Source organism: Mesoplodon mirus (assembly GCF_964341445.2).
Source record: "Mesoplodon mirus genome assembly, chromosome: 3".
Lineage (NCBI taxonomy): Eukaryota > Metazoa > Chordata > Mammalia > Artiodactyla > Ziphiidae > Mesoplodon > Mesoplodon mirus.
Genome location: NC_138978.1, coordinates 35,455,173 through 35,480,038, shown reverse-complemented (window position 1 = coordinate 35,480,038; position 24,866 = coordinate 35,455,173). Strand labels below are relative to the sequence as shown.

The 24,866-nt window shown below is 47.0% G+C and overlaps 1 protein-coding gene across 1 annotated transcript; it reads right to left on the bottom strand.

Annotated features, from left to right (window-relative positions):
* Positions 1-5,757: 5,757 nt before the first annotated feature.
* Positions 5,758-21,701, bottom strand: PPIE (peptidylprolyl isomerase E). The gene is made up of 10 exons (XM_082614896.1): positions 21,631-21,701; positions 20,485-20,583; positions 18,467-18,510; positions 17,744-17,770; positions 16,006-16,087; positions 15,390-15,490; positions 13,034-13,157; positions 7,492-7,677; positions 6,306-6,448; positions 5,758-6,107 (listed from the first exon to the last, which is right to left on the bottom strand). Exons 1-10 carry the CDS (start codon positions 21,659-21,661, stop codon positions 6,039-6,041), a joined length of 906 nt encoding a protein of 301 aa, XP_082471022.1. The 5' UTR covers positions 21,662-21,701; the 3' UTR covers positions 5,758-6,038.
* Positions 21,702-24,866: the final 3,165 nt, after the last annotated feature.

The window sequence follows — 24,866 nt, the reverse complement described above, 5'->3', positions numbered from 1 at the left end:
GGGGTGTGTAGACAGGTCCTGTTCCATCTCCAGTTGCCTCCCCTTCCTAGGTGCAAAACTGGGCATTTCTGGGCACTTCTGTTAGAGTGTGGAGTTGCCCTCGGTGGGCTATATTTGTGGATCTGAATTACCAAACCGCTGGCCACAAGGAGGCATGTGGGTCACCTCCAGAAAGAGCTAAATGAACAGCATGATTTAGGGCCAGGGCCGATGGCATTCATCTTCCCTGTCTTCCTCCCTTGACCTGCCTCTGCTGTCTGGGGAAGACGTGCAGTGCACGGACACTTTAGGGGAACAAAAAATCCTGGGGGCTTTATTGACCCCATCTGTCTGTCACCATGCTGAACCATCAGGAGTTCAGCTCTGTGGAAAAGTTATCTTTTTGCTGAGCCAAGTATGGTGGATACATCGGGTGGCCCAGGGTGACAATGCCCAGCACGGGTGACATAGTTTCCCTTAACCTTCTGCACGGCTGTCATCAATAATCAACCTTGATATTTTTTCTTTCAAATCTGGATAGAATTTCAAAATGACCAGCACAGAACTCCAGGTGGCCACCACCAGGTTAGAGTTGGCATGTGGAGTGAAAACTCTCTGCCATCTCCTGCCTCCAGTGCTCTGGGACGCGGGGCAGCCTGGGGCCAGGCGTGGAGCGAGGGCAAGGCTTGTTAGCACCTGCCCGTGTCCAGAAGCTGTCAGAAACAGCCTGGTCAGCCAAGTCTGCGTCACCCTATGTGCCCAGGGGCCCTGTCCTGTTTCTTGGGGCCTGTGAGCCAGCGAAAAGGCCCCCGTCCCAGGGGAGTGACAGGAGGCAATTAAGCTGAGCTGGGTGGGGAGGTTCCCGGAAACCACTGCTCTCCTTGGAGCGGCCGCCGGCAGTTGGAGTGTTTATTTGATTTCTGACTTGGTAAGCCTATAATTTACCTGGTGGAGCAGACTGCGTCCAGCTGCCCGAACCCTGAAATACTGTGTCATTAAAAGCAGAACCTGGGCCCGCCCCAATCCACGGGCACAGCCCAGGACCTGCAGCCCTGGAATTCAGTCTGCGCCCCAAGGAGGGGCTCCAGGAGTGCAGGTCTGGCAGCAGAGGTGGAGGCTGAGGCCTTGCTGCAGGACAGCAGCCCCTCTGCCTGGACCTGGGAGGGCCTCTGGGAGCCAGTGCACAGGAAGAGACCCTCCCCATGGACACAGGGGACTGGAAAGTGGTGAGCTTCCCATCAGTGTAGGGATCTAAGCTCTGGCCTACATGTTAGGGAACATGAGTTGGTGGCTTCCTCCTCTGGGCCTATTTCCCATCTGTAACATGAAGCATGGACTTTTTGATCTGAAAAGGGCCTTCAGCCAGGGAATCTGTCTGCCATCCCTGTCTCACACTGAGCCCAGAGGCAGCTTGGCAGGTGGCCATCACGAATCAGAGCTGGCACGTAACATGGAACCTGTTTGTTATTCTAGTACTTACCTAACAGTTCTCTCTTCCCAACATGGAGGATTGTCTCTTAGGTAAATATAAATCTTAAATTAGCAGATTATTTTGAGAACTAACTTTTTTCACTTGAAAATTTTAGTTGTAATTTTCTGAATTTCAAAATTTTTTTATTGCAGAAATGGAAAAATCAAAACATGTTAGCTCACCAGCTACAAATTACCGAAAAAAATGGTAGTATTAATGGTAATTTCATCAATGACTACCATTAAAATGGAATTGACAACTAATTTTTTTTTGACAATTTTTTAATTTGGTATTTTTAGGCCCAGCCAGTGATTAGCTTGGCCAGGTACACCAGGAATGTCTATCATATTATCCAAAGGTTGGTAGATGTGGAGTACACCTCATCTACCAATCAAGCTGTGCACAGCAGGAGTGGAGTTACAATCCTTTTTCAAGCAGAACAACTGAAAAACAGTAAGTTATTGCTTATGTACCTGGCCGTCAGACGTCCAGCAACTTTTGCCATCCAGTTACCAAATGAAATCAAATAGGAAAAGCCCTGAGGAGTGGAACAGTTGTGAATGGACACGAAGCCCACGTATGTTATCCCGAGAGTTATCTGTTTGCTTAGCCAAGCATTGCAGCTGCAGTACTCTTGCTCAGAGCCTGGCTTGTTTCCCTGGCCGGACTAGAATAAACAAGGGTGGTCAGTTCAGACCCCCTGACAGCAGTAAGAAATCAGTGACAGCTGATAGGCAGGGAGGACACGTAGGGAAAAAGGCTAAGGTGAAATGCACAACAGTTTTGGTGTTTGCGGTGCAATCCCGGCCTCAAGACCAAGCCATCATAATGTGAGGTTCACTGTCTTCAAACTAACATAGGTAGTAACATGTTCTGGAAAAATCCCTAAGAAATAGGAAAAGAGGCAGCACAGCAAGAGTACAGATTTTTGGGGCCAAATGGATTTGAATCCTGGTTCTTCTTCCTCTGTAGTGCAGGATACTGGCTTTCCCTCCAAGCTATTTAAAAAGATCATATATGGACACAAACATTGAGGACAACATCTGGCATATAAATGCTTAACAGCTGGTACCTGTTGGTATTATTACAAATGAATTTGCTAGTTTTGAGCCCCTTCCGTGCTTGTCCACTAAACCTTTCCTCCTCCCAGAATGTATTCTGTGGTGTTTTATTTTAGAGCTGTGCTTTTCCCACCGCAGTCCTTTGAGGGCAGGACTTGTGTTCTCACCTGCTTTAAAGGCCTGGGACAAGTGTCCAGTTATGCTGGCAGTGGCCAGGGCTGTGACACTGTGCTCTGTGTTCCCAGAGACAAGGGGATCCCAGTGGCCTGCTGAAGGCACTCAGCACCACCAGGTGCCCTTTTGGCAGTTTAAACAGGGGTTGTCCATTCCAAGTGTTATTCCTTATGGGGAGGCCTTTTGTGAGCACTTGACCCACTTTTTTAAAAAATGTGCTTTTCATTTATTACAAAAGTAATGCAGTTTTGGAGAAAAGTTTGGAAAAAACAAAAAATAAAACAATTCAAATCACTATAATCCTCTAAGTCAGATAAACATGCTAGAAAAATTTTGTTGAATTTATTTCTAGGCTTTTTTCTTAGAATACATATAAAATATAGATGTTTACATATTACGGATAGGTATTTGTACAAAATTGGGATCATACTGTATTATATAAACTGCTTTAGATGTGCTTTTCCCATTTTATTATATGGTGTAATTTTCCCTGTTAATAAATATTTTTTGAAAACATGGCTGTCTAGTTTTCCATCACCTGAACTCCATAAGACTCAGTTTTCACTACTAAAAAGTAGGTCCCACAACCACTTTCTTGTGCTGGCAGCATCTGGAGCAGACACACTGTGAGAAAGTCCAGCAGTCACAGGACTGGTCCCAGGGCTACACCCCCACGTCTGTTCCTCCATGCAGCCGTCACAGGGCTTGCACAGATGGGGCCCGGCCCTGGAGGAGCTAGTGAGGGGATGCATGAGCAAAGCCAAGCCCCGTGTTCTCAGTCCTGGTGCTGGAGCAACAGAGCAATGGAAACGTGGACGGGGAGGCCAGTCAGTCCCAGGAAGGCAGCTTTGACCTTCAGCCTGCAGCAAAGCCCCCACAGCGCCCCGGGTCCACTTCCCACAGGCCAGAGCCCTTCTGAGCAACAGAGGGTGAGTGCTGTGCTGTGACTGGCTGAGCGAGGTGGCTAGGCCACTGCTCCCTAGACTCTAGGCTCCCCGTCCTGCTTGGCAGAGTAGGGCCCAGACCAACCATGGGGACCATGACTCTGTCTCCCCACAGGCCTGGGGTTGCCCTGCTGTAGACTGAGGCTAGAGCTCAGGAAACACCCCAGGACTCCATTACGACTGATGGGGAGATGGCCACGCTTCCAACCCCAGCTCTGCCATGTCATCCTGGGTGACCTGAACAGTCATGTCACCTGAGTCTTGGTTGACCTCTGCACAGGGTTCTGGTGTGGAGACAGTGAGTTAACACCTGTGGACACCCGGAGGGGCACTGGGAAGGCCACTGTAGCTCCAAACCCACTGAGCTTCCCAACCTGCTGGCTGGTCTCAACCTCCCTAGGCTATCAGGAGTCAGTCCTCTCTTGGGGGGGCTGGCTGTACTAAGCTCTTCATACATATCCTTTCTTGGCTCTTATAAAAGCCCTGAAGTCACTGCCATCACCCTGCTTCACTAAAGCCTGCCCTAACACTGTGGGCAGTCAGGTAGACTGACCTGTGACAGCCACAGTCTGCACTCAGAGGGGGTGCCTGGGCCTTGAGGTGGGGGGTCTCTTTTGGCAGCTCCATAAGGATCAGGGGTAATTGTGGTACACCTGAGGCCCGAGGAGACAGAAACCTGGTCCGCTGCAGCAAAGGGGGCTCAGCTGAGGACCAGGAGTCCATTCGGCACATGGGAGCCAGAGGTAGAGCCAGAGTGCCATCGTCCCTCAACAGGAGCTCTCCTGGGGTCACCAGGGCCAGGGGACAACAGGCCACACTCCTGCCTCGTCCAGATTTCTACTCAACATGTAAAAGCCCAGCCGGGTAGACTCTGAATGGTCTGAGTAACCCCCCCACCACCACAGGGAGGTATCTAGTGGCCACAGGGCTCAGTCTCTGCTCAGTGCCTTCAGCAGGTCAGGGTTCTTTAAAGCCACTTGGCTGACCAGTCCATGGAGGGGGAGCGGAGGGAAGCCAGCCTGACTTGAGCTCCAGGAAGTGGCTGCACACAGGGACCAGACTGTGAGCTCAGCATGGGTGAGACCACTTGTCTCATCAGTGGTCAGCAAACTTTCTGCAAAGGTTCAGATAGTAAATATATTAGGCTTTGGGACGGCGTTGGTTAATTTTGTGTCTATAGCTAAGCCATGGTATCAACTTTTTAGCCAAACACCAGTCTGGATGTTGCTGTGAAGGTATTTTTCAGATGTGATTGACATTTACATCAGTAGACTTGGAGTAAAACAGATGACGCCCCATAACGTGGGTGGTCCTCATCCAGTGAATTGAAGGCCTTAAGACAGAAAGACTGGGATCACCTGAGGGAGGAGGAATTCTGCCTCCAGACGGCCTTTGAACTCAAGCTTCAACATCAACTATTTCCTGGGGCTCCAGCCTGCTGGCCTGCCCTGCAGCTATCAGACTTCTCAGCCCGCACGACTGCAGAGCCAATTCCGTGAAATAAATCTCTTTCTCTATGAACATATAGGCACACCCTACTGGTTCTGTTTCTCTGAGAACTCTAATACAGGGACCATACAGTATCTGTCACCAATTACTCAACTCTGTCACTGTAGTGAGCAAGCAGCCACAGACAGTATGTAAACAAATGGGTGTGGCTGTGTTCCAATAAAACTTTATTCACAGAAACAGGTAGTGGGCTGGATTAGACCCAACGGGTTTGCTGACCTCTTGTCTCCTGACAAATAGGTACGGTACCTGGCATGGAGAAGGCATTTTGAGTAATAAAATATCATTTAAAAAACCTGTAGAATGAAAGTGAGCAAATGAATCACAGAGACTGAGCAGTACACCCACTGGCTACGAGACCGGCAGCATGATTTGGGAGTGGAGGCATTGTAGACAGGAACTTTTCCACTGTCTTTGATTCCCATGGTCTTGACAATGGTCTGACAAGGGTATCTGGCTTGAAGATATATCATCCGACATCTCAGGGAATTGCCCGAGGGAAGAAAGAAAAGCTGTGGGGAAGACGCTATTTCCTATTCCTTCACCAACCTGTCTCGGGGGACAGTTTAGCCTTAGATGCAACCTCTGACAACTCCCAGGAACTAGCTGGAGGCAGCAGTTCAAAAGCTAGAATTTATTTTACCGGAAGAAAACGTCTAGGATCCACACAGGTGGGCCCAGGAGAGGCCCTGGCCTGGAAAGGGCACGCACAGCCGTCCACGGTGCGGAGGGCAGCACCCTGGCTCACGGCCCCACTTGGGGAAGAGCCAGAGGCGGCCCAGGCCGTGCCTGCAGAGGAGCTGCCCCACGCTGACCCCAAGGAAGGGCCAGGACACAAAGCCCTGCTTGCTGCAAACGGGACACCTGGGCTGCCGGTTCCCCGGGCTGACAGCTGCCCTCTCACACGTACTCCCCGCAGTCGGAGATGATGACCTTCTGCTTGGGTTTCCCGTCCTTGCTGCCCTGGGCCTTTGCAGGCAAAACAGAAGAGGAGGAATCAGGGGAGGGAGGGAGGGTGGAGAGGAAAGGGCAGCTCAGGATACCCGCCCCGCCCCCTGCCCCCACCCCCTCCAGCAGCAGCAGCCGTGGCCTCTCTCTCCAGGCCCCGGAGCCCCCCCTCCTGCCCTCCCACACGGCTGTGCACCGGGGGCCCGGACGGCCGCCCACCTCAATCTGCCGCAAGACATCCAGGCCTTCCGTGATCTCCCCAAATACCACGTGCTTGCCGTCTAGCCAATCCGTCTTGTCACATGTCAGGAAGAACTGGGAACCGTTGGTGTTTGGGCCAGAGTTGGCCATGGAGAGCAGGCCTGGGGGAGAGAAGGACCACATCAAGCCCCTCCACCCTGCTCCCGGCCCTCAGGACATCTGGTATTAGAGGGTGGAGCGTAAATGCTGCTGGGAGGGGGAATGGAATGTGGACCGGGAACTGACTACTGGCAAGATGGAGGCTGCCAGCATCTTTGAGAAGAGTGGTTTCAGTGGACAGGTGGCACTAGAAGTCTGTCTAGAGGGGGACAGAGAGAATGGAAGGCAGGGAGTCTACATAACTTTTTCAAGAAGTTTTGCTTACAAAAGGGACCAGAGGCATGGGTGATAGCTGAGGGGGTACATGAGTCAAAGATTTTTTTGAAAGATGGACGCCGCGCGCTTTTGTGCTGATGGACTGATCTAGCAGAGCAGGGGAAACGCATTACACAAGGCTGCAAGGGCAAATCCACAGAAGCCAGGTTCCAAAGGAGGGGAGAGGAGTAGGGGTCCAGGCCACGAGCAGAGGGAAGACAGCTCAGCCCCTGTACTTGGAGGGAAGTCAGAGCGGGCATGTGTGGACAGATGCAGGAGGCCAAGCATCAGCTGAGGCAGAGGGTGACGTGGAGGCTTCGGGAATGAAGGAAGGGATGGAATTGTTGTCTCTGACCAGGACTGAGTGTGAACTAGGGAGCTCTATCTAGTACGGCTGCCGAGGGCCTCCTGCAGAGCTTCGGTCATAAATTTCAGTACAGTTCTGTGTTTTTTCTAGTTGCTGGGGGAACAACGACTGAAATTTTTTACTGGATGAGTCTGACAGAGCGAGGCGGGTGGTGGGGCGGAGGGAAGACAAGGGCTTACACTGGCCGACCACAGAATATAAGCTAGGCCGACAGGGAGTGCGGACGTGGTGGGGGGACAGGCAGTACATGAATAGAAACAAGCTCACTCTGCTTAGCCAGGCCGAACGCCTCTCCTCTGTTCACTGGGTGGGTCCCCTCCAGACCCCCAACCTGTCAGCCAGAACCACAGCCCATCACTCCCCCGACACAGTCATCCTGCCCCAGCCCAGCCCACCGATCACCAGCCACTGATCGGGTCTTACCTGTTCCCGTGTGTTTGAGAATAAAGTTTTCATCGTCAAACTTCTTCCCGTAGATGGACTTGCCCCCAGTGCCATTGTGGTTGGTGAAATCGCCGCCCTGGCACATGAACTGGGGGATGATGCGGTGGAAGCTGCTGCCCTTGAAGCCAAAGCCCTTCTCATGCGTGCACAGGCAGCGGAAATTCTCTGGCGCCGAGAAAGGAAAAGGTACCCGGGTTAAAAAACAAACCAATGAAACCTCTAACTAGGCTCTGAAAAACTGTTGTATTTGTTTAATGTTCATATTTTCATTTCAAAGTATGACATGCTCATTATAAACCTTTGAGATACTGACATCTTGAAGGACTAGAGGGGATTCTAGTTAAAGAAGGAGTGAACACATGCATTCTGTTCTGTTCCACACTAAACTGGCAGTAAAGCAATTTTTTAAAAGAAAAATCAAACAGGATCTTAGAAAAAAAACACAGGGGCAACTCTTTGTGACTCTGGATTTGGCAATGGTTTCTTAATTGTGATACCGAAAGTGTAGGTAACAAAAGAAAAAATAGGCAAATTAGACTTCATCAAAATGTAAACTTCTGTGCATCAAAGGACACTCTCAACAAAGTAAAAAGGCAACTCAGGGAATGGGAGAAAATATTTGCAAATCATTATCTCTTAAGCATTTAACATCCAGAATATATAATGAACTCCTACAACTCAACAACAAAAAGACAAACAACCCAGTAAATAAATAGGCAAAAGACTTGAACAGACATTCCTCCAAAGAAGATACACAAACGGCTCCTTCCCCTAAGCACATGAAAAGATGCTCCACATCATTAGTCATTAAGGAAATGCAAATCAAAACCACTATGAGATCCTATTTCACATCTACTAGGATGGCTATAATAAACAGAAAACAAGTTTTGGTGAGGATGTGGAGAAATTAGAACCCGAATACATTGCTGGTGGGAATGTAAAATGGTGCAGCCACTGTAGAAAACAGTTTGGCAGTTCCTCAAAAAGTCAAACTAGAATTACCATATGACACAGCATTTCCACTCTTAGGTAGGCACCCAAAACAACTGAAAACAGGGATTTAAACACATATTTGGGGACTTCCCTGGTGGCGCAGTGGATAAGAATCCGCCTGCCAATGCAGGGGACACGGGTTCGAGCCTTGGTCCCGGAAGATCCCACATGCCGCGGAACAACTAAACCTGAGCGCCATAACTACTGAGCCTGTGCTCTAGAGCCCACGTGCCACAACTACTGAGCCCACGTGCCACAACTACTGAGCCCACATGCCACAACTACTGAAGCCCACAGCCTAGAGCCCATGCTCTGCAACAAGAGAAGCTACTGCAATGAGAAGCCCACGCACCGCAATGAAGAGCAGTCCCCACTTGCTGCAACTAGAAAAAGCCCGTGCACAGCAACGAAGACCCAACGCAGCCAAAATAAATAAATAAATAAATTTATATTTTAAAAACACACATACATATTTGTACACAAACGTTCACAGCAGCATTATTCACAATAACCGGAAAGTGGAAACAACGCTCAAGTGTCCACCAACGCATGAATGGATAAACAAAATGTGGACTATCCAGACAATGGAATATTATTCAGTCATAAAAATGAACAAAACATTGATACACAGATGACCCTTGAAAACACGATGCTAAGTGAAATAAGCCAAACACAAAAGGACACCTACTGTATGATTCCATTTATATGAAATGTCTAGAATAGCAAATTCTGAGAGACAGAAAATAGAATAAATGTTCCAGGGCTGAGGGGAGAGGAGAATGGGGAGTTGTTGTTTAATGGGTACTGAGTTTCTGTTTGGAGTGGTGAAAAAGTTTTGAAAATAGATAGTGGTGATAGTTGTACAACATTGTGAATGCAATTAATGCCAGTAAATTGTACACTTAGGGCTTCCCTGGTGGCGCAGTGGTGGAGAGTCCGCCTGCCGATGCAGGGGACATGGGTTCGTGCCCTGGTCCGGGAAGTTCCCACATGCCACGGAGCGGCTAGGCCCGTGAGCCATAGCCGCTGAGCCTGCGCGCCCGGAGCCTGTGCTCCGCAACGGGAGAGGCCACAACAGTGAGAGGCCCACATACTGAAAAAAAAAAAAATTGTACACTTAAAAAATAGATAAAATGACCAAAAAAAAAAAAAAAAGGAGCAAGAGAAAAGACAACAGCAACAAAAATCTTTGAAACCTAGAAGACAAATAGATGAGCCATAACTGATATAGCAGACCTAACAAACCTGAAGCTTAAGCTGGTAAAGCCGAGAGCAATTCGATTTATGCTGCAGAAATGCCAAAAGCTCAGAGACAAGAATGAAGATGGCTCTAAAAACAGTAAGTGTGGTTGAAAGCCTGTTTAAAAAAGTAGCTAGCCTCCAGATCCTCTCCCTTCCCTGGCCCTTGCTGCCGGCTGGAGGTCTACCCTCTGGTGTGTTAAAGCAGAGGGTCTATGCTCTGGGATGCACTACACATAGCCGAGGGTTGAGGTACCATAATGACAAACGGAGATCAAGTGAAGTTTATATACTGTTCCCACCACCCCCAACCATGATGGCAAAGAGCTGGAAACAGGACCACTAGCAAGAGACTAGACTTCTCTGTGGACTCTGCTTTGTCTAAGAGACTACAACTCAGGAATACTGACCATCCAGGGTCCAAGAGAGAGAGAGAATCACCTTGCAGTGGAAGCCTCAGTCAGCAAGCCTCACCGATATCCAGGGAGTTTCCAAGCAGATTTTTAGGGTCCTAGTCTTAAAGGCATCTAATGTGAAAAGCAAAGACCAAAACAAGCAAACAGACCAATAACAAACAAAGCAAAACAAAATTTAAAAACTCAGAAAAAAATAACCTGAAACATAAGCTGTATAGGAAAAAGAAGCTTTAGTAATCTCCCAAGATAAAATGGCAGTACATGCATGAAATAAGCACAGGATGCTATGAAAAAGGACATTTAGGAAGGTTCCAGAATGAGAGAAGAGAGAAATCAGAAGGGACAAATGCAAAGAAATAATCCAAGGAAATTTTCCCAAACCAAAAGATAGGACTGTCCTGATTGATGGGTGTGGTATGTGGAATAATGGCTCCCCAAAGATATCTATGTCCCAATCCCTGGAACCTGAGACTATGTTATGCTGTACACAGCAAAAGGTACTTTGAAGATGTGATTAAGATTATGGACGTTGAGATGGGGAGAGTAGCCTAGATTATCCAGGTGGGCCTAATACAATCACAACCTTTCCCATCTGTAGTCAGAAAGAGTTAGAAGTGGATGGAAGAGGAGGCAGGAGAGAATTGAAACATGAGAGGGACTGGATCTACCACTGTTGGCTGCGATGATAAAAGAAGGGGACCACAAGCCTCTAGAAGCTGGGAATAGCCCTCAGCTGGCAGCCCACATGGAAATGGGTACCTCAGTCTACAGATGCAGGAAACTGAATCCTGCCAACAACCTCACTGTCTCTGGAAACAGATCCACCCCTAGAGCTTCCAGTAAGGAACGCAGCAACCCAGCCATCATCTTCATTTTAGCCTGCTGAGACCTGTGTTGGACTTCTGGCCTTCATAACAGTTAAGATAATAAATTTATGTTCTTGTAAGCTGCTAAGTCTGTAATAATTTGTTACAGCAGCAAGAGAAAACTAACATAATAGGGCCCACTGAATATCCAGCATGACGAATGGAAGGAGATCTACTCCAAAGGCACACTGTTTCAGAACACAGGACAAAGAGACCCTCCAAGTCTCTGGACCAGTGTTATCTAACAGCTATTAAGCATTTGGATAGTGTAACTGAGGAAGTGAATTTTAATTTTATTTAACTTGAATTAATTTAAACTTAAATAGTCACATGTGGCTAGTGGCTACCATACTGAACAGCTGAGCTCTAGGCAGAAAATTTTAAAAAGGTTCTGTATAAGGGACCAATAATCAGAATATTAGATTTCTCTACAATTTTACAACCAAACCATCAAGTGGGAAAGTAGATATTTTCACACATCAGTCTCAAAAAACTTACCCTCCAAGCTCTTTTCTCTAGAAGCTACAGAAGTATGTCTTCTACCGAAACAAGAGAATAGACCAAAAAAGACAACAGAGGTTCCAACATAAGCGAAAATAGGAGATCCCATGACAATAGCTATGCAGTGGTGCCTGGAAAGCAACTGGTCCAGGCCAGAGGAGGTCAGAAGGCTCCAAGGAGGAACAGTGGAATTGACAGAACATCTGATGTATTTGATTATATAAGCAGGAGAATTTCGGAGAGACTCAGGAATATATGCACAGAAGACTAAGCAAACGTGAAAACAAGACAATTATGAATTCCAGGGAAAACAAAGTGCTCTGTACGAAAGGAAGTTATCACAGTATGATGCGTACATAGTTAGAATAACCTACGACCTAAACAAAATTATGGTAACAATGTAAGGAGGATGAAGGAGCAGGGAAGGTGATTTAAAAAGCTAATTCCTTACCTTCTGAAGTGGGAAGCCAATAGATGTGTAAAATGAAAAAAACCCAGAAAGTAGCAACATAAATCTGTTATCTACCAACATGGAGGTAAAAACCAAAAGAATCAGCTAAGAGGTGAAATTGGCTGCCTCTGAGAAGCAGCAAAGCGGGGGATGGGGCAGGATGGGAGGACAGCCTGGGGGCACTGCTGTTTTTCAAAACAAGCTTTGTGGAATTAACATTCTAAACTATATGTCTATATAATAAAATTTAGATTAAAAGAAGAATAAATAGAAGTCAATATTTAGCAAATGAAAAATACTCTGAATATTAATACCTAAAGATACTAAAATACTAAAAGAAACTGTTAGTTAACAGTAGTTACTTCTGAAGAGTAGGACTAGATGTGGAGAAGAAAGACTTAGGCTGTCAATTCATTGCCTTCAATATTGTTGGAATATATTTATGTGTGTATACTTTTTTTTTAAACCATGAATACACATTTATTTGTATTAAAGAAAAAACTATTATTAAAAAGTAGTAAACCAGGGAGTTCCCTGGTGGCGCAGTGATTAAGAATCCACCTGCCAACGCAGGGGACATGGCTTCGAGCCACGGTCTGGGAAGATCCCACATGCTGCAGAGCAACTAAGCCCATGAGCCACAACTACTGAGCCCACGTGCCACAACTACTGAAGCCCGTGTGCCTAGAGCCTGTGCTCCGCAACAAGAGAAGCCACCACAATGAGAAGCCCAGGCACCGCAATGAAGAGTAGCCCCCGCTCGCCGCAACTAGAGAAAGCCCGTGTGCAGCAATGAAGACCCAACGCAGCCAAAAATAAATAAATAAATAAAATAAATTTATGTTAAAAAAAAGTAGTAAACCAGCACCTCTAAAGCTTCAAAAACGCCTGCTATGACTCATCTGTTAATAGATCCCAGGATCTGAGATGCCGTAAATCAACTCAGGTCAGAAACAACGTCAAGGACACAAGAAGAACTAAGGCGCTGAGAACCTTGGAAAGGCTCACTGCTCAGCTCCCAGCTTCCCGGCCATCCTGACCAGAGTCCTGCTCACCTGCTGTCATGGGAACGATGTCTGAACGCAGGAGCATCTGGATGCGGCCTGCTGGCTTGTTCCCAATCTTGATGTCCATGTACACCTGAGGGTTTGACCGGGCCTTTTTTACAGCGGGCTCTCCCTAGACGTAGGAGAAATGGCCAGGTTAGAGAGAACACCCTGACTCCCCGACTAGGAGAGCAAGTGTTCTTCTGAAGACACCCCAGAACCCACTGCAGCGAGCGGGCTGAGCAAGGCACCGACAGGGAAGGTCTTGGGCCCTGATAGGGCTGCAGAAGGCAGAGGCCACGGCCACGGCCCCCAGCTGGACACCCAGTGACAGGAGACTCAGCACCGTCTACCCGGAGCCCCACTTCTCAGGCATTTTATCTCATCTCACTCCCACAGACACATCAGCTCGCTTCGCCTTCACCCTCCCCTGCAGTCGCAGAACATCGCTTTTGTGGCCCAAAACACACAACTCTCAACAACTTCAAGCCCCAGTTCAAGCCCAGCCACCTTAGTCAGTTAAACTGACCCACTTCTTTAACACACCCCCTTCCTCTACGCTTAGCCCTGCATATCCACAGGCTGGCTGCAGTGGAAGCAAGGAGGGCCTAAGTGCTCAGAATGGAGGTGGTTGGGACCTTGCTTTATACTCCAAGTAGACAAGGCTGGGCAGAGGAGGTATTTATTACAGCTGTCACATTTGCTCCAAAGAGGAAACTCAAGTGTTCTTGTTCGTGCTTCAGTTTAACAAACGCACTGAGGTATCACGCTGGGCACTGAGGATACTGTGACTATTACTTGCTGTTAACAACAGCAGTAGCATAGTTGTAACAGCAAATACTCACATAGCACTTGCCATGTACAGGGTACTGTTCTGAACATTTTAGGTAATCAGCTCATTTAATCTTTACAAGCACCTGTGAGATCAGCGCTACCATCATTCCCATTTCATAGATGGGGAAACTGAGGTACAATGAAGTTCAGTAACTTGCCCAAGGTCACAGAGGTGCTAAGTGGTGAGGCTGGAATTCACACCTAAGCCCCCCCACCCCCCAACCAAGTCCATGTTCTTAATCACGTTACCCCACCTCACATTCCACGTTTTTATTAACAAGGCCTTTATTAATACGAGGCCCCTATCCTCACAGAATTTACTGACTAGAAAGGGAAAGGCAATAAGCACTGGCGTAGCCTTTACAAAAGCAAAGACATACAGGGAAATATGAAGACTGGTTTTACCAAGAGTGTAAAGTGGGGACTACAAGGTGAGAGGTGGGCAGGGTCAAGGCTGGGAGGGTCCCCCCGTGACTTTATCTCACGAGACAGGTGATGGGCAGCCACTGACAAGTTCTCAGCAGGAGAGTCAGATGATCCATGGTATGCTTTAAAAAGATCATTCTAGCTGCCTTTATAAAAGATGGGAGGAGAGCAAGACTGCAGCCAGAAGGCTAGTTAGGAAGCTATTGCAATTATCCAAATGACACGAGAAGTTACATTGGGACGATGGAGTAATCAGGGGAGGATGGATTCAAGGAAGATTTAAGAGAAAAACTTGGCAGAACATGATGTTCTGGCTCTATTTTAAAGAGGGGTCTAGAGTGACCTAGGGTTACTCCACTGGCTGAGGGCCATTTATGTGCTCTGCTTTGCATCTGGATTTCTGGCTTAGGTCAATGTGGATGGATGGTGGCAAGTTGGTGAGTTTGAGAACACAGGAAGCACGGGGTTGGAGAAGGGAGGGCGAGACTTGCAGCAGAAACGTCTGAAGCTCAGGACTAGAAACAGAGGTCAGGAAAGTCAACAGCACAGGAGAGGCTGTGAAAAATCAGAGTGACTGCCACTGTTCTGGCAGAGAGGGGAGAGGGCTGCTGTGAGCGAAGAAATTCAGAAGAACAACTCCCCTGTAGAAGAAGGGGAGAGGCAGCCTGAGAGGCAATCAGGAGGAAGAATCAGGAGGAAGTGCCAAGGCGGGTTCTCTGGAAGGGAGAACCTCAAACCTGTGCCCAGGCTGCCGGGGAGGTACCCCCACCCAGCCCTGCCTCCCCTGCGTCAGGACAGGAAGCTCCAGTGAAGGGGGGACTGATGAGGAGGGCTGCAGTGGTGCGCTCCCCACACCTCCCCACCTCAGGCTTCCTCCTCGGCGGCAGCAATCACAGAACAGAACCCAGGCAGAGCTGAGAAGCTCCTCAAGCAGAGCACAAGGACAAGAGGCCTAAAGCTTCCCTTTAGTTCACTCATTAGCACCTCCACCAAAACACTGAAAGCTCATTTTTCATTCTCTCTGCTTTTGTATATATGTTTGCAAATTTCCATAAAAACCTAAAAGACAAAGTCTCCTGTGGGGAGTGCCAGCCTTCAATCTCACCTCCTGGGTTTCCACTTTGAGAGGCTCTGACCCTTCTTCCTCTTTATTTTCCTCAAGAGTCTTCCCAGAAAACTTCTTCAACCAGTCGTCATCGGACCAAACTGAAAGGAAAGAGGCAGGCAAATGAGAACAAATTCAAGCTATCAGCCAGCTGCTAAGTAGCTGCTTTGGTCGGCAAAGCAGAACATACTCTGTGGCCCTCTCGGCCAGAGGACTCCACTTTGAGAACTCCCACGGTAAGGAAAGTTCCCACCTTTCAGGGACTGCCAGCCCTGAAGCCCGGCTCTTAGCAGGACTAAGTGAAAAAGCTATGCCCCAGGGAAAGGTGCAGCCTTTGCCAGTCCCAGCCCTTGACGGAACCTGCCAGGAGTGTTCAGAAAACGGGGACAGGTAAGAGATCAGGCTGGGTTTCTCTCATAAAGCAAACAATTACCCTGGCTTGGCTGAGAAGCTCAAACTCTTTATTTCCCCACAAAGGTGGCGCATGTCCTTCGCCAAGCTCTACTCCTGTCCACCAGAGCAGCGTTCCGCTCCCACTTCCAAGAAAACCGGGACAGAAAGGCAACCAAGGCCAAACTGGAGGATGTGATGGGGAATCTGTAGTGCTCCCACTCACCTGGTCTGGAAGAGCCTTCCTTAATCCTCATGGGTTTTGCCAAATTGACACGAATTGTCCGTCCAAAGAGCTCAGATTCATTCTGAAAAGATTGAAAATCCAGCTGCTTAAACTCTGTTAGGTTAAAACAAAGTCAGACAGCTTTCCATTTCCTTCTGAAAAATCCGAGACAAGCTCATGACTTGTTCTCCCTTAACCCCTGAGCCCCTAGCACCCAAGCTATGCACCTGCTGCAAAGCAGCCTGTAGGTTGCAGGGAATTTCCTCCCTGGAGCCATCACATACCTCCTTTCTTTCTTCTTTTTTTTTTTTTTAAGTTGAAGCATAGTTGATTTACAATGTTTCAGGTGTACAGCAAAGTGATTCAGTTATACTTTACATATATGTGTGTGTGTGTGTATATATACACACACACACATATATATACATGTATATATATATATGTTCTTTTTCAGACTCTTTTCATTGTAGATTATTATAAGATATTGAATATGGTTCCTTGTGTTATATAGTAGATCCTTGTTGTACATCTATTTTATATATAGTAGCGTGTATCTGACCTTTCTTTCAATACCACCAACGACCTGTGCTTCCAAAGGTGACTCTGGGTTCAGAGCACTCTGAAATTACAAGGATAAATGCAGTTTCCAAGTACCCGAGTTCACCTTCAAAAGTCAAGATCAGCTTTAAGTGGTGAGAAATGATCTCTCTCTCTCTCTGAGAGCTGAGGAATATGTTTGGTGAATGGGAAACAGAGAACAGGAATAAAGGAAAACCTTATTATCCTAAGATAATTGGTACCAGGAAAGGTCACCTAATGTGAAATCACTTAAGGCAGTGAAGAAAATTTTATGGTAAAAAGTGAAGGGAAGGGCTTCCCTGGTGGCGCAGTGGTTCAGAGTCCGCCTGCCGATGCAGGGGACATGGGTTCGTGCCCCGGTCTGGGAAGATCCCACATGCCGTGGAGCAGCTGGGCCCGTGAGCCATGGCCGCTGAGCCTGCGCGTCCAGAGCCTGTGCTCCGCAACGGGAGAGGCCACAACAGTGAGAGGCCCGCGTACCAAAAAAAAATAAAGTGAAGGGAAAAAAGATTGATTGGGAATTTACTGTGATGAAACTAAAAATAATGAAAATAAATTTCTTATAGTTAAAATTCAGGTTTAATTTATGTGCTCATTTATAGGACAAAGATGTAATGGATGCTGATTAATCTGTAGTATTTTTCCAACAAAATACTATCAACAGTATGATATTTTTGCATTTCTTATCTGATGTGAAAATCATAAGCATCTTGAAGAGGGAATACATACTCAAGAGCTACATCATTTTCCCCAAGGAGCTCTCCAGGCTATTCCAGTCATTTTCATCAGTAGCATAACCTATCTTTATCCTTGTCGAATTTCTCTTCTCAATTGTTAACTGGTCTAACACTTCATGAAATCCTGCCTCTTCTGTAAAATATGCAATTTCATTGTGCAATCAATTTGCATTGTGTTTGCAATTTCCTATCCTAGACACGGGCAGCCAGTGAGAGACTGGTCAACAAGGATGGTTAGCATTTACATTATTATCAAATTGATCAAAAGCGATCCATTCACAGTGAATATTTTCACATGATGATAATCTGTACTTCCCCATGCAACCTTGTAACTTTGGAGGTTCAGCAAACTCATGTATGAATAAGTGCCCTCTGTACCACCAAAAAGCAACTTCTGTAAGAAGGAGGATTCCCAGCCATACCATGTTGTCGATAGCTGCTGCAGCATCCTGCCAAGGAAAGACAAGGTACAAGTTTAGGCTTGCAGTATATGTGGAACCTAGAAAATGGTACAGATGAACCGGTTTGCAGGGCAGAAATTGAGACACAGAAGTAGAGAAAAAATGTATGGACACCAAGGGGGGAAAGCGGCAGGGGGTGGTGGTGGTGGTGGGATGAATTGGGAGATTGGGATGGACATGTATACACTGATGTGTATAGAATGGATGACTAATAAGAACCTGCTGTATAGAAAATAATAATAATTTATTTAAAAAAAAAAAGTTTAGGCTTGCAGTCAAATGCTTCTTGTGGTGTCTAAACATACTCAGTAGCCAAAAAAACAAAACCAACCTAAGAGGAAAAGGTCTATTTATACTCCTTGCCCAGGTTGTATGTGTCTAACAAAGTGCACTTCCTGGGTGACTTCAGCTATTGGCTATTTAGTGGAAGACAAAGAAATAATCACCAGTGCCACAGGAGCTCTGCGGAGCAAGAGGCGCAGGACCTGGCAGGTCTGCGATGTTAACCACAGCCTACAGTTTGATTAAGTGACGGAAACTTTCCTTCAAATAGCACTTCTTATCTCTCTGGAAGCATCAGCACGAAGCCCCAAAACCCAACCAAATGAAGAACAGCTCCCTTTGTAATCAGTAACAATAATAACACAAGCCAAAGACTAAACATAGGTAACAGAATTTTCTCACCTCTGCCAACTCAAATTCAACAAAAGCAAATCCTCGGTGCTTTTCTGAAAAAAGGCAAACAAAGCCAAGCAATTATCATGTGGGGCAATGGGAAGAAGTAGGTGGTCACAAGGAAAGTGAAGTCAGTTGCATGCCTTATCCATTCATTCGAAATTCTACACAATCACTATTTAGAAAGAAGGAATCTTACTCTTTTTTTTTTTTTTTTTTTTTTTTTGGCGTTACGCGGGCCTCTCACTGTTGTGGCCTCTCCCGCTGCGGCTCCGGACGCACAGGCTCAGCGGCCACGGCCACGGGCCCAGCCGCTCCGCAGCATGTGGGATCCTCCCGGACCGGGGCACAAACCCGTGTCCCCTGCATAGGCAGGCGGCCTCCCAACCACTGCGCCACCAGGGAAGCCCAGGAATCTTACTCTTTGATTCTTTCTAGTTTAAATAACATTTCAAGCAATATTAAACTGTTTTGTAGTGAACATAGCTAAATAATCAACTACAGTTTTAATCTCTAAAAGCAGCATTCAATTCTTTTACCAAAGCCAAATTAAAACCTTAACTTTTGCGTGCAGGAGCTAGAAAAATGAAGTCATTTAACCTATCAGTTATTCATTCCAAGCATACATTTTGAACATCAACTGTGCATAAAGCATGAATCCTAAAACCTGGGTAAGGACGCTGTCTTTATCCTCAGCAAAACGCTAATCTAAGTAGAAAGGCCAAGTGCACAACAGCACTAGTTTAATTAACCAATTAACCTTAGAGAGTCAAGATAACCTTATCATTTTTATAACATATAAAGATCCCAGGGAGGTTAAAATTATATGCAAGGTTGATGACAGAGCTGAAACACACAACTCGACTCAGGACTCAGTAGAGCAGTTTGCTAAAACCTCAAAACACGTCTTAGGACTTAATGAAGCTCAGGTTCTTTTGTCTTGGCCCAGAAAGAATTCAGTGAGAAGCAAAGTGACAGACAAGAAGTGACTTATTAGTATAGGACGCTTGTGAGAGATACAAGGCGGCAGGAAAGAGAGTGCCCCACATAGAACTCAGTGGGCTACATACAGTTTTATAATTAAAGGAAAAGTGGGGAGGGGGAGAAGACCACCTTCTTCCTCATTCTTCGAGTCTTCCATAATTAACTCCTCCTACAGGTTGGGCAAGGGCGTTTTTGACCCTATCTGGTCCAACCTGGACTGTCATGGCGCTATGGAAATGAGCAAAAAGGTGGTAATATACACTAAAATATGGTAAATCACCTCAGGTTTCAGCATAATGTCACCTTTCCCCTATGTTTTTGTTTTTAGTGTGTGCAGAGAAGCATGTCCTAGGGATCATTAACTTACTGACCTCAACCAGCAGGATGCAGGCATCACTGACTTGATGTATAGTTTTGTTGTTAAGCAAGCCTGCTTGGTTTTGTTGCTAAGCAAGCCTGCTTTCTTGAGTGATCATTAACTTACAGGGGTCTCCCAAAGTTCCCTCTCTATCTATGATTCCCTAGTGGGATTTCTAAACTAGCTGCATACTCTATCCCTATCAGAGCTGGGCCTAAAACTCCAATCTTAAAAATGACAACAAAGATTAAAATAGAAAACTGAACTACAAATGTGATACTAATTGATGGAAAGTTTACCCCCAGGTACACAGAGGCTAAGGCCCCACTGTTGAAGCTGGGCTTTCCTGCTACCCTGTTTAATAGCACAGCCGCCAAGAAGGGAGCAGGTGCGGTAGAGTGCCTGGCAGGTAGTTCGAAACAACAGATCTCCATGTAGCTCAAAACCTATCTTCCTACTGGCTAACTGAAAAGTTTGTCTTTGCTCAAATGCAACAGATGGGACTCTCTGCAAAGCATGTTACAGCTCACAACCACAAGCCTAAGAACAGTCCTTCTGCATCAAGATCACTGTCATGCTGCCCAATGCATATTTAGAATGCACTGTGATATGACTTAAAAATTTTTTTTTAAGTTCTTTTCCTTGCAGGAGGATTCTGAGCAGGCGAGACACTAAAAAGACTTACCTGTTTCATAATCCAGAGGAATCTGGATATCTGTGATGTCTCCAAAAGGGATAAAAGCAGCATGAAGAACTTTGTCATCCACCTCCTCTGCAAGTCCACCTGCAAAGAAGCCAAGGGCCTTCTGAGACACTGTCCTCTATTCTCTCAAGACCCCGCCCACCTTGAGAAGTCCCTGCTGTAAAGTTAGTATGCTACCACCAAGGGGAGGGGTCTTTCCATCCAGTCCTTTGGGTTCATAAACATCCCTCTCATATGCTCCCTCACACCTACTTATGATGCACACCCCTCTCTTCACCCTTCTTTCAGACCCTCATCTAGCCCCAGGATTACTGCAATAGCTTCATAACTGACCTTCCTCTCCTCCACAAAGCCAACTAGAAAGATCCCAGGAATGTGCAGATTTTAACCCATCACTTCCCTGGTTAAACTACTTCAAAGGTTTCCCACTGTCCTAAGGATAAAGTATAAACTTAGCAGTATACGCAAGGCTCTTCATAAGCCCCTGCCCACCTCTTCAGCCTCTTTCCCTTTGATTCCCCGCAAAATGATACACTTGCCTCCAAGTGTCAGGCTATTTTACACTTTTGGGATTTTGCTCCCTTTCAGTAAACACACTTGCTTCTACTTCGGCTACCTGGCTAACTCTGGCTCATCTGCGGCGTCACCGCATCCTCAGAGCTTGCTCTCACCTCTCCAGATGGAGGGGTCACTTCTCCCCGCACCCAGGCCCATATCACCAGTGTCCGTACCCACCAAACCGCTCATCAAACTGTGCTATTGAGGTTATTCCCATTTTTAGCCGGCTAGTCTGGGAACTCTTTTGCTTAGGGCAACAGCGGGGGCTGAGCCCTCACTACTGTGAACATAAAGTGAATGGGCGCGAGGATTCAGAGGTCCCTAATATTCCTCCACCACTGCCCCAGGCCCAGGAGGTGAAGAGATTCCTGTTAGAGCTTGGCGGACTTGGAAGAGCTGCAAAGACCGTTACGTCTCAGGCTCACACCCTGAGGCCAAGCAATACTGCCAAAGATACGGCCTAGACTGCTGCTCGCCGCCCTCCGCGCCCGGAGACCTGTCCAGCTCCACGCCACGACCCACTAGCGACCCGGTTCGCCCAGACTCCACCCAGAGCCCGCGCCTGCTCACCCACGTACAGTACCCGCTTGGTAGTAGCCATCTTGCTCCCGCACTCTTCCGCCGGAAACCTACGCTCAGCCCGCCCCCTTCTCCAAGGCCCCGCCCCCGGGTACGGCTCTCGCAGACCCCGCCCACTCCCGCTTAGGCCCAACCCGCCTCCGGCTCCCTTTGAGCGGCGGGTGACGTGCAGGTGTATCTCGGTGGGTGAACAGACGTGGTCCCGGCGCTGCCCGTGTTCCGTGGTGCTGAAAACAATCCTCTAAGAAGTCAGCCGGTGTCCGCAAGTAATAAACTACCAACAAACTACGGTCCGCGGGCCATCCTGCCCGTCTGTTTTTCGACAACCCGGGAGCTACGAATGATTTTTACATTTTTAAAGAGCTGGGAAAAAAAAAGATAAGAAAAAGAAACGAAACAAGAATAATATTTCGTGACATGTGAAAATTATATGTAATTCAATTTTCATTAAAAAAATTCCAAAAAAATTTTATTGTAATCCAGTCTTGCTCATTCCTTTTAGTATTGATCTGTGGGTGCTTTCAGGATGCAAGGGCAAACCCAGGGCCTACACAGCTTGAAATATTTACCATCTGGCTCTTTGGGAAAGCGTTTGCTGACTCTTGGAATAAATCAACTAATACATAAATCATTGATTGACTTCAGTGGTACAAAGTAATGGGACCACTTATTTTAGATACAGCAGTTGGTTAAGACCTCCCTGAGGCCACATTTAAGCTGAAACCTGGAGGAAGAAGAGCCAGAGAGAGGATGGAGCAGGGAAAAGGGTTTCAGGGAGAGGAGACAACTTCTGCGTATTAAAGGAACTGAAAGGCCAGGCGTGGGAGCTGGGGAGGGGAAGGGCATGAAACATCAGGCAGCAAAGGTGGGCAGCGGCTGCTTGATGCAGGGCCCTGTAAACCATGTGGAGGATTTGGGGGCTTTGAGAAGCTACTGAAGGTTGTGATGGGGAGTTACATGGTCACATTTATGTTTTAAAACAATGCTCTGGGGCACTTCCCTTGTGGTCCAGTGGTTAAGAATTCACCTTCCAATGCAGGGGACACGGCTTCGAACAAAGAGCCTGCGCCGCAACACAGAGCCTGTGTGCCACAACGAAAGATCCCACATACCACAACTAAGACCCGACGCAGCCAAATAAATAAATAATAAATTAAAAAATAAAACCATGCTCTGACCACTATGCCCAGAATGATTTGGATGGAAACCTGGAGACCAGGAGGTTAATGCAGTCGAGACTAAGGAAGAGTTGATGATGGCTCTCTCCCTCCAGTCCGCCCTCTGACTTGTTCCCAGGATGATCCTTCTTCAAAACAAACCTCAACTCTCTAGAGTTCCCTTCTTAATCAGTGCTGCTGATGACAAGGCTCCTAGAGCCCTTCACAAGGGGCCATGGCCACGTCAAGTCAAGCCCTACCAACACACAAGCCCTAGCCCTTACCATGTGCTTGATTCTCTTGACTCTGCCTCTGCTCATTTGGTTCTCTCCTTTCTCCATCTGGAGGCATCCACCTCTCCTTGTTGGAGGTCCTACTTACCCCTCAGAGAGGTGCCATGGCCTCCAAGTCCAACAGTTGACTGAAACACACACTGTGACTGTAGTCATGTGTGTGTCTGTCTCCCTCTTTGACAACAAGGCCTGTGTCTGCTGTGTTCCCAGAGTTAAACAGTGGATGCACACACAGCCAACCTCAGCATCCTCAGGCCAAACCAGAGGGGTACCGTTCATAGAAATGAGGCTGTGAGATCTGATCAAAAGATCCCCTTGTGAAACTGTCACTATGCCAGACCAACAAGGCCACTCTTGAGAGGAACCTGACCAGGTGTCCTTTATGTGGATGTGGTATAATATATATATATTTGGTCTTTGTCCCTAGTACCTAGCACCGAGCCCCTGAAACCCCTGAAATTTCCTGAATGATAGGAGGGTCTTTTTGTTGTTGTTAATAAATTTATTTATTTATTTATTTATTTATTTTTGGCTGCATTGGGTCTTCATTTCTGCTCACAGGCTTTCTCTAGTTGTGGTGAACAGGGGCTATTCTTTGTTGCAGTGCGCAGGCTCCTCATTGGGGTGGCTTCTCTTGTTGTGGAGCACGGGCTCTAGGCACGCGGGCTTCAGTAGTTGTGGCACGCAGGTTCAGTAGTTGCGGCTCGCGGGCTCTGGAGCACAGGCTCAGTAGCTGTGGCGCAAGGGTTTAGTTGCTCCACAGCATGTGGGATCTTCCCAGACCAGGGCTCGAACCTGTGTCCCCTGCCTTGGCAGATGGATTCTCAACCACTGCACCACCAGGGAAGCCCTAGGAGGGCCTTTTTAAATTCATAATGAACCCTTTTGACCACACCTGAGTTTACCCTAAGGAGGTGAAGCATAGTGGGGTCCTGTATTAGTTAGGGATCTTCAGAGAAAAAGAACCAATAGAAGAAATATATATACATCATATAGATACATATGGAGAGATTTATTATGAGAACCAGGGGAGCCAATTGTATAAATCCCAGTTCAAGGGCAGGAAAAGATGAATTGAGATGTCCCAGCTCAGTCATTTAGGCAGATGAAAGGGCTAATTCTCCTCTCCTCCACCTTTTGTTCTATTTAGGCCCTCCATGGACTGGATGAGGCCCACCCACCTTACAGAGGGCAATAGCATTACTGGGTCCACTTATTCAACTGCTAATCTCATCTAGAAACACCTTCCCAGACACACTCAGAAACAATGTTTAGCCAAATATCTGGGCACCTTATGACATAGTCTAGTAGATATATAAAATTATCCATCACAGCCCCCTAGATAGCTTCCAGATCGGGGCTGGTCAGCAGAGGAACCAACCACATGATTAGAGGGTTGGAACTTTCAGCTCCAACCCCTGACCTTCAGGGAGGGGAAAGGGATGGAAATTGTGTTCAATCACCAATGGCCAATGATTTAATTAATCATGCCTAGATAGTGAAACCACATGTAAAAATTCTAAATGCAGTTTGTTTGGGGAGCTTCTGGGTTGGTGAACACATGGCTGTGCTGGGAGGATGGTGTGCCTGGAGAGGGCAAAGAAGCTCCGCATCTCCTTCCTCTGACACCTTGCCCTATTCTTCTCTTCCATTTGACTCTTCCTGAGTTGTGTCCTTTATAATAATCTATAATCATAAGTATACCTCTTTCCTGAGTTCTGTGAGTTATTCTTGCAAATTTTCAAACCTGGGTGGGGCGGTTCATGGGAACCCAAAT

Coding starts and splice junctions, on each gene's coding strand:
- PPIE (XM_082614896.1), bottom strand. CDS start 21,661: ATGGCTACTACCAAGCGGGTACTGTACGTGG. Junction 20,584..21,630: donor CAAGCGGGTACTGTACGTGG/GTGAGCAGGCGC, acceptor GCTTCTTTGCAG/GTGGACTTGCAGAGGAGGTG. Junction 15,491..16,005: donor GGAAGGCTCTTCCAGACCAG/GTGAGTGGGAGC, acceptor CTTTCCTTTCAG/TTTGGTCCGATGACGACTGG.